Source organism: Erigeron canadensis, chromosome 4 (genome assembly GCF_010389155.1).
Source record: "Erigeron canadensis isolate Cc75 chromosome 4, C_canadensis_v1, whole genome shotgun sequence".
NCBI classification, from domain to species: Eukaryota; Viridiplantae; Streptophyta; class Magnoliopsida; order Asterales; family Asteraceae; genus Erigeron; species Erigeron canadensis.
Window position 1 is genome coordinate 4,092,939 of NC_057764.1, and position 10,660 is coordinate 4,103,598.

General features: G+C 41.4%; 1 protein-coding gene across 1 annotated transcript; it reads left to right on the top strand.

The window, feature by feature from the left end:
* The first annotated feature begins 4,534 nt into the window (after positions 1-4,534).
* On the top strand, positions 4,535-9,267 carry LOC122596845. Its single transcript, XM_043769493.1, has 2 exons — positions 4,535-8,543; positions 8,663-9,267. The coding sequence occupies exons 1-2, from the start codon at positions 4,535-4,537 to the stop codon at positions 9,265-9,267; spliced, it is 4,614 nt and encodes a 1,537-aa protein (XP_043625428.1).
* The last annotated feature ends 1,393 nt before the right edge of the window (positions 9,268-10,660 follow it).

Here is a 10,660-nt window from a genome sequence, read left to right on the forward strand (position 1 = left end):
CCAAATTATTCAACCGGATACAATCAGTGATTAAGAATGTTCTGTATGATTTTCTGTTTGAGAGAAGTGTGTGAAAACGGGAGAGAATTCAATCTGAATTCGTAATAACAGAATGAATGTAGCCAGGCCCATAACTACCTTTATGACAGTAAAATTCGACTTTGCAAAATTGGCAAAATAAGTCCCTCAAGTTTCGAAAATTAGTTTTCTGAAATGATTTTGCCATAGCTATTTTAATAGAAATAAAAAATCATACAACTCGACCCTTGCCAGGGGCTTTGCCCCTTGGACCCCGCTCCCGGGGCCGCTACCCCCGGACCCTGTTCTTTAGGGGCTTCACCCCTAAAATCATAATAAATTCATATAAGCGTGCACTCCGTACCATCATACTTATATGATGTATTATGATTAAATTACCAATTAACCCAACTATACTAAAATATCCAATAGTGTTTTGTAATTATTGTAATGTTACATGGTTAGCACTTAGTAGTATTGTTTGTATGACTTGGTGTAATTAAATGAAAAGTATACACATGTTGGGGATATAAATCTAGGAGAGTTGTAAAAAGGTAATGCCTCGGAATTTTTGTACCAAGACTAATTATCTAAGTAATGCGACTGTAATATATATGAAAATCGGCTTCTAAATTTGATAAACAATTTAGTCATTAGAACGGACAATTATAAGTTTTGTATACATAAAGAAACAACGAGAGTAACTACCTGTGTGTTGCGGCGGTGAGATGATGGGGTTATAACTAGGTTATAGAGTGTGATATGTCATAAAGTGTGATGGGTCATAGGAGTTGATATGTCATAGAATATGATAGTCAAATGCCTTAGTCGTACGGGCTCCGTCCACGGATTTAAAAATCCGTTGAAAATATATCGAATGACATCTATAATGAAAGAGCATGAAATTTTAAGAACACCCATATAATTTTTATAATTTATCGATGTACGGTTTTTGAGATAAAAAATTTTGAATGAATTAGAGGAATAAATGATTTATGAAGGAGAGAAAAAAAAATTGATTGGTTGAGATTTGAGAAGAAGAAAATAGTATTATAATTATTCTAGGTAAATATTAAATAGATATGAGGGGCATTTTGAAAAAGTATTTAAAATCAATATTGAAAATTTAAGTTAAATCTAAAGGCTTTTAGCTTTGTAATATATCATATATAACCAGCAACGCTAAGAATGATGAACACAAATTTTGCATTTCACTATCACCTTTTATCCAAAACCATCAGCTCATATAACCTGAATCTCAATCTGAATATATGATTATCCAAGTATCACAACTTCAAATGCAACAACCTCGTCCAAAAATGATGTTCTAAATTTGGTCTTATTTCAGCTTATTATGTAATGATCATCATAAATACAAAGATCCAATAATTCCATCTTAAAACAGGTGTAGCAATATTAAATTTGCCATAGTAATTCTCCACTAAGAAGTTGGAAGACGATGTAAGTGTGGGGCAGCAGTATTTTCTTCCACTTTTCTTTTTCTTTTTTGGTTCATATACATATATAACCTGATATAGATACATTCATATATATGTAGTTTTAGTGTGTGGATATGTGTAATTTGCAGGTGAGGAAGACGATAGATGCATACATGTAAATAAATATATTAATAAACAATTTTCATTTTTACCCCCATAGTATAATGTATGTATGAAATAACTTTTGAGTTTTAGAAGTTATCAATTTAGTCCCTAAAATTAATTTATTATTTTTACTTTATACTTTTTAGATTTTAGTAATCTAAATATGTTTTTTAATATTGAAAAAACAGTTATTTAGTTTTATGCTTAGGTAAAAAAAATAAAAGAAATGATGATGTGGCAAAGAAGTTCTGAAAAAGCTGTCTTTATACACAGTGAAAGTCCTGAAGAGAGTCTTGGGTTATATGATGTTGATATGGCATTGAAGAAGTTCCAAGAAGTTGGTGCTTATAAGCACAGGCCTTATAATGACAGCGTCTCTAGTGACCTTTTTTTTGCTGTCACCCATTACCTTGGGGGACTTTAGTAACACTTTTTCAATATTTAGTGACACTTTTTGTGTGTCACTAGATGGTATTTTTTTGTAGTGCGTGTAAGTTGTAACTTACACATGCGTAAGTCGTGGTGGCGGTGGTCGCCGTCGCCGGAAGATCATGGTGGTGCTAGGAGATGGTGGTGGTGGTGATGGTGGTTGTATAACTTACACATGTGTAAGTCGTGGTGGCGGTGGTCGCCGTCACCGGAGGATCATGGTGGTTGTCAGGGATGATGGTGGTGGTGGGAGAAGGTGGTTGGGATTTGAGGAGAGAAAAAAAAATCAATGGACCCTTTGAACTCAAATTAAGACTTGGATTCAATTTATCTTTTCCCTACATATATCATATATGTGCCACATTATCCATATCATTCAATCGAATTGATAATTAATCAGTCGTTCATTGGATTATCTAGTGACTTAAATTGGATAATAACCTTAACTTAAGTAATATGTACCAAACAGTTTTTTAAGTACAATTATCAATGTAGGTCAAATTGTTTGAGAAATATAATCTTATTCTCAAATTTATTCACTCCGTCTCACTAAACTTGTCCACTTTTAAATTTTCAAAGTCAAATTTTACAAAGTTTGACCATAAGTATTTTTGTTTGTGTTATATAATATTTGATGAAAGTTATATGAATTGATTATGTTTTATTAGTGTATTTCATTGGTATAACTTTCATCGACTATTATATAACACAACTTAAAACATATATAGTCAAAGCTCATAGAATTTGACTTTGAAAATTCAAAAGTGGACAAGTTTAGTGGGACGGGGGGAGTACGTTGTATAAGATAGTTACTTATTGTGTGATTAGCTTATTTCAGGTGTTTAAGCTAATTAAGAAAGATTAAAAAGTGTTAAAGAGTTTCTGGACTAGAAGTGCAATTTTCTGAGACTAAACATGTACAAGAAGAAAAAAGAGAAGTAAAGAGGTCTTTTATGACTTTCTTGAAAGATGTTGAGTGTATATAGTTGGTTATAAACCGATTTGGGTTCATAACACATATCCTATATTTTTTTGTAAATCATTCTCTCTCTTTCGATCGATTCATTTTTTAGGATTAAAATTGAGACTGTAATAGAATATTCAACAATTTAGTTTAGTGATCTACACCTGATTAGCCGTGGTGGATAATTGTTGATGACGTACCTAGCTTAAACACTTTTAATGCTAGTAAATAAGTCAAAGTTCACTAATGTTAGTTAACCTAGTGCAGGTCGCTGCCATGTCGCTGCCAGGTCGCAGCCATGTCGCTGCCAGGTCGCAGCCATGTTGGTTGCTTGGAATAGCTATGGCCAGCTATTTAGGTCGCAACCCTCCTCCTCCTGGCCGCAGCCTGCTCGCTACTTGAATGTGGCCACTACTAAAGCTCAAGGTTGGAACTTCACGACGTCGGTTATAGTGACATCTAACAAACCCTGCAACAACATTTGTTTCTTCCTCGCAAGGGACAAATGCTTACATACAAAACGACACACCGAATAACGTCTCTCTGCAAGACGAACGTCACAACTTGGGACCAATGTATACGTCTACCTGCAAGACGAACGTCACAACTTGGGACCAACGCATACGTCCACCTGCAGGACGAACGTCACGGCTGGGGACCAACGTGCTGACCTATCCTCAACCTCTATAAATTAATACCCCTTCATTGGCTTACTTCTAGGACTAATGAACAACACACAAAATTAACACCTTGATTTCATACCAACTGGGAATCGCCAACAAGTCCAAAACATCTCTCGAACCCCTTTTTCCTTACAAGATTAACCCCTAGACCTTAAGCGAGAATCCTTGCTTAAACAAGTGGTGCCATCCGCAATATCTACATAATCTTGTAACGAAAAACAAAAAAAAAAAATGTCAGCGGAGGGCCCAACGGAGCCTCCGGGCTGCAACCCTCCTTAAAACGAGTCATCTGTAAACAGAAACTCCCTCGCATAACACCAACGGCTAGGCAGATGGAAGAGTTAGCCCCGTTGATGAGAGAATATCTCCGGAGGATGAATATGGATAGTGTACGTACTCGCCTGACCTACTCAGACGAGAGTGAAGACTTGGATGAAGAAATAGAAATGGAAACACCTCCTCCGGGACCCCGTGGAAACAGGTCCGGAGCCAGAGTACACTTTGACGACAGACCGTGGAGACGTGTCAATGGTAATGCTAGAAACTTCCGGCCACAAGGTCCAAACTTACCACCTATGGCAGCTGAGCAAGTACACAACCTGGGGCAGACGTACAATCCCACCTACCATGGCTACGGCCAACCATACCTCACACATAATGAACACTTCACTCCCCAGAGTCAATATTTCACGCCGCAGCCTACACACAGCTCCCGGTATGCTTATAGCCAGCCATTCACTCCGTAACCTACCGGACCACAACCGATGCATACAACCAGTACACATCCTCACCCTCCAACTTACATGCAAAACTTCAACCAATACCAACAACAGACAATGTTTACCAATCCAGCCAGTGGGCAGTCTCAACCCTCATGGGTTCCAAGCGAGCAAGACATGATGATCCAAACAGAGTCGGGACCGTTCGTACAATGGATTGAAGACTACCCGTTGCCACCCGGAGGATTGCCGAAGGGAATAGAAATGTATGATGGCAAGGGTGATCCCGACAATCACCTGAAGCACTTCAATGGCATGATCAAGATGCAACGTTGGAATGTTCCGGTTGCTTGCCATATGTTTGCTCTTACTATGAAGGACGTAGCCCGCGCTTGGGTAGACAGACTACCGGTCGGGAGTGTAGTAAACTTTGAAGATCTTAAGAGAAAGTTCAGATCCCACTTCAGCCAGCAGAGGATATACCAGAAGATCCATTTGGAAGCACACAACATAAAAAGAAGAGAAGGTGAAAGCATACACAATTTCATTACGCGATACACGGATGAAATATCACTCATCAAAGGTCTGGCTGAAAGTCAAAAGATATCCGGTTTTGTGCACGGACTGAGATTCAAGCCATTGGTCGAATTTTTATCTACCGACCTCCCACAGACATATACAGCTCTAACTGACAAGACACACAGTTTCTTGCTTGCAAAGGACACGGCTGGTAACTTGGGAGGGGTGGAGCCAGTAGAAGGAAGTCCGTATTTCAATCCGCAACCTTATGGAAGGGGCGGGGGACGAGGCCAGAGGGGTCGTGGAGGTAGAGGACATCACTTCTCTCCATATCAGCGAACGCAAGATCATGCTCCTGCCAATCATGGCACCCCGAATAATACACAAAGACCCCCACGGGATGTATTAGCTGAAGAAAGATCACCACCAAAGCCAAGGTCACAACAGCGGGGGAAAGACATGAGCAAATTCTGTGATTATCATAATGTTCGCGGTCATGACACAAATGATTGTAAAGTATTCAAAACCAAGGTAGAGGAAGCAGCCAAAACTGGAAGGCTGGCCCAGTTCTTAAAAGGCTTGAAAAAGCAAGGGCCAAAAGATAATCAAGGAAGGCAAGATAACACTGAAGCTCAAGCAGCAAGGCCGGAGGTAATGGAAGCACCCATAACCATGATAATTGGTGAAGTTCGACGAGAAGAGCAGATACCAGACAAAAGTGAGCCATGGAAGTCGGTGGCGATCAGCTTCCCGCCCATTGAAGAGAAAGATGCATCAGATGACCCAATTGTGATCCAAGCGATCATAGGGAAACACCAAGTGAAAAGAGTGCATGTAGACACCGGAAGCGGGTGTGAAATTATGTACGACCATTGCTTCCAAAGATTATCGCCAACTCTCCAAAAGTTAAGGAAAGGCTCAGCAAGTTCCTTAATTAGATTCTCGGGGGAAAGAGCATGGTCACAAGGAGAAGTAGCTCTACAGGTAACTGTGGGAGAATGGCCGAGGCAACGTACGGAAGTGTTAACGTTCACCATCATCCGGGCCGACTCCCCGTATAATGTCATCTTGGGAAGAGTGGCCATGAGGAAAATGGGGATAATCCCCTCCTCAACTCATGCTGCAATTAAATTCCCAACGCCGCTAGGCATCGGATATGTGAAGTCAGAGACACTTTTCAACCGATATTGTGCTAAAGTAGAGCCGCAAGAGATGACTCCGGAGCAGGAAAAACTTGTATTATCTGGAGAATCAGAAGAGAAAGTGTTCATCAATGACAAGTATCCAGACCAGCACATTTTGATAGGCCGCCAACTCCCAACAGAGTACAAAAGAAAGCTAAAGGAATTACTTGAAAGGAATAAAGATGTATTCGCATGGACACCATCTGACATGACCGGTGTCCCAAGGCAGCTAAAGATAGGAAGTGAAGTATTTGATACCCAACACAAGCTAAATGCGCGACCGCACATTGAGCCAATAAAACAAAAAAGAAGAAGTCTAGCCCCGGATAGATGCAAGGCCGCGCAAGAGCAAGTAGCAGACTTGGTCAAAGCAGGTATCTCGAGGGAAGTCAAATATCAAAGCTGGGTAGCCAACCCAGTTATGGTGAAAAAACATGACGGAGGCTGGAGAATGTGTGTCGACTTTACTGACATTAACAAGGCTTGCCCTAAAGACTGCTACCCACTACCAGAAATCGATTGGAAAGTAGAGTCATTGGTGGGTTTCAAGTTGAAGTGTTTTCTTGATGCTTACAAAGGGTATCACCAAATACAGATGTACCCCGATGATGAAGACAAGACAACATTTTACACTGCTGGGGGCATTTACTGCTATAAGAAGATGCCCTTTGGGTTAAAGAATGCAGGTGCAACGTATCAGAGGCTAGTAGACAAGGCATTCGGAAAGCAAATCGGGCGTAATCTGGAGGCTTATGTAGATGATATGGTTATCAAGAGTAGAAGCGAAGAAGACATGTTGATGGACATTGAGGAAACCTTCAAGACACTCCGAGCCATAAACATGAAGCTGAATCCAAAAAAATGCACCTTCGGAGCGGAGGAAGGCCAATTCTTAGGCCACATTATCACAAAGGAAGGATTCAAAGCAGATCCGGAGAAAGTAAAAGACATCCTCAATCTAAAACCACCAAGTAGCCTGAAAGAAATACAAAGTCTCAATGGAAAGCTTGCAGCCCTCCATCGGTTTCTTTCCAACTCAGCGGAGCGCTCCCTACCCTTTTTCAAAACATTGAAAGGGTGTTTGGGAAAGCACAACTTCAGCTGGACGGAAGAGGCTCAGAAAGCTTTTACAGAGTTGAAGGACTACTTGTCAAATCTCCCCACCATCACCGCACCAACGCCCGGGGAAACCTTGGTGCTATACCTGGCAACCTCAGAAGAGACAATCAGTGCTGTCTTAATGACAAACAAAAAAGAGGGGCAAGTGCCAGTGTACTACGTAAGTAGAGTCTTGCAAGGCCCTGAAACTAGATACCCAGAAATTGAAAAGCTAGCTCTAGCTCTCGTTCATGCAGCACGAAGACTCCGTCGGTATTTTCAAGCACACCCAGTCATGGTGCTAATAGATAGACCAATAAAGCAAGTACTTACCAGGCCGGAGGTATCCGGGAGATTGACGAAATGGGCTGTAGAGTTGGGGGAGCATGAAATTGAGTTCCAACCAAGGAACGCTGTTAAGGGACAAGTACTTGCAGATTTCTTGGCAGAAACACCCTCGAAAGAGCCAAAGGCTAAAAGGAAGATTATCTTCGAAGAAGAAAAGGTTGAAGAAGCAAAAGAAGAATCTGGAGCAGAATCGTGGAAGTTATTCACTGATGGAGCCTCCAGCGCGGATGCTTCCGGAGCTGGTCTGATACTCACAAACCCGGAAGGGCAAGAATTTACTTATGCTTTACGCTTCAAATTCAAAGCCTCAAATAACGTAGCAGAATATGAGGCCCTTCTTGCAGGTCTCCGGATCGCGAAAAAGGTGAAGGTAGAGCACATCCATGCATTTGTAGATTCACAAATTGTAGCCTTCCAGGTGAATGGAACGTATGAAGCAAAAGAGCCCATAATGAAGAAATACTTAAAGAAAGTAAGAGAAGTGAGACAACAATTCAAGTCCTTTCGAATACAAAACATTAGCAGAAACAAGAACAAAATAGCCGTTGCCCTGAGCAAGCTAGCATCTACCTCATTTGCACACCTTACTAAGCAAGTCTTAGTAGAGATGCTTGAGAAAAGCTCCATTGAAGAAGAGATTGTAGCAGCTCCGATTGAAGAAGAGGGTGAAACTTGGATGACTCCAATGATGACATACCTAGCAGAAGGAACACTCCCAACAGATAGGGACCAGGCAAGAAAAATAAGAATCAAAGCCCCTCAGTATACGCTAAAGGATGGAGTGCTGTACCGGAAGTCATACCTTGGGCCCCTTCTTAGATGCGTAGGGCCGAGGCAAGCAAAGGAAGTCATAAGGGAAATACATCACGGAGCTTGTGGACTACACTCTGGACCAAGAACAGTGGTGGCAAAAATCACAACTCTAGGTTATTACTGGCCGTCGATGCACAAAGATGCAGTAGAAGAAATTCAAAGCTGTGACTCATGCCAAATACATGCTCCAGTTCCCAAAGCCCCCAAGAATGAAATGATTCCTGTCACCTCAGCATGGCCATTTTTAAAATGGGGAATCGATATCGTGGGTCCTTTCCCAAAGGCTCCCGGAAAGCTCAAGTTCTTAGTAGTGGCAGTAGACTACTTTACCAAGTGGGTGGAAGCAAAGCCCTTGGCGACAATCTCAGGAAAATAGATGGAGAAATTTGTTTGGGAGCAAATAGTGACAAGATTGGGATACCAAGAGTAATCGTGAGCGACAATGGCAAACAGTTTTGTGAAGGAGTTTTCAGAACCTTTTGTGAAAATTTAGAAATCCAACAATCTTTTACTTCTGTAGCCCATCCGCAGGCTAACGGGCAAGTAGAAGTGACCAATAGGGAGATTGTGAACGGAATCAAAGCAAGGCTAGGGAGATGCCAAGACGGGTGGTTAGATGAATTACACCAAGTCCTCTGGGGTATTCGAACAACACCTAAGGTAAGCAACAGAGAAACACCATTCAGCTTGGTGTACGGTTCAGAAGCAATGATACCAGCAGAAGCAAGTGTTCACATACTCCGTCGAGCCGTCATTGAAGAAGAAAACGAAAACCAACTCAGAAGTAACTTGGATCTGTTAGAAGAAAGGAGAGAGTTGGCAGCCATAAGAGAAACATTCCTACCAGGAGATTATGTCTTCCGCAACAACGATGCAAGCAAAGCATAGAAGCAAGGAAAATTAGGTCCCCAGTGGGAAGGACCATACGAAGTCGTGGAAGCATATGGAAATGGAGCATACAAGCTCGCGACGCTCCAAGGAGAAGATTTACCTAGAACATGGAACAGCAACCAATTGAAGAAATGTTATATCTAAAGGCAAGCAATCATAGTATACGCTCATTGTAAACTCTAGTAGCTAATGTTCAAAGCTTAACACTAGCCTAACACTTAATTAATTAATGAAAGGGCAACAACTGAAAGCCCCTTTTGAAAAATTTTCATTCCTCTTTCCTTACAAACATTATTTTGTGACTACATATTATATGCATATCTATATGTATATATAAAAGAGAGCTCTTAAAAATAAAAATAAAATAAAATAAAAAGTTATAGCCGACACTCAGGTCACTATAACATAGGCACAAAGGCTCGCAACCTGGTGCCGCAGACTTAAGTCTGCTGGTATGAAAGGGGACAAGCTCCCTAGATACCTTGCGGTAACCTTCCCATGCGCTCCGGCCAGGAAGAGAAAAAAATATATAACCGCACAAGCCCAAACAACTTGGCATAAACAATAAGCCCAAAAACATGTTTGGCAGGGGTCTAAACACATACAAACTATCATAGCAACAAACAATGTTATAATGTGCAACAAGAATAAAAGAGTAAGAACATATCAAACACGCACTTCACACAACATAAAGTGCAAAAAGCATAATGATGTCTTGACCCCGAAGGATCTTACAAGCCAAGCCCATGAAGGGCCAAATAAAAGTTAAGTACTCAAATAAAAGTTCCAGAATGCCAACAAAGGCAATACAATCATCCAAAGTAAATAAAGAAAAATGACATAAATCAAGGAACAGCAGTGGTGGCAGAGCTGGAAGGCTGCGACCCAGTGGACGGAGCCAGGGCGAGGTCCAGAGCTAAGATCTCCCCTGCGAAAAGGTCGGTACTCGTGGCAATGAAACGAATGAAGTCAAAATCTGCATCACCAAAACACTTGGCTGCTCGATCAAGATCCATCAAAGCCTCCGAATTGTACCCGGGAAGCTTTGCAATGTCCAAAGATGGGTTCCTACGCTGAAGCTTCTCCAATACTTTATGCCCACCATGACCCGCCGCTATTTTCTGAAGATCAGCCATCCTCTTCATAAACTCATAACTGCGCAACAGTTTGCGCACCACCTCGGGCATACCTCTTATGAGCTCACTGCGGTCAGAATGGAGCTTCTCAACTTCTCCCTCGAGTATCCTCTTCATAAACTCATAACTGCGCAACAGTTTGCGCACCACCTCGGGCATACCTCTTATGAGCTCACTGCGGTCAGAATGGAGCTTCTCAACTTCTCCCTCGAGTAACTTGATTTTCTCTTGTGATGACTTATCCTTATCCTTGA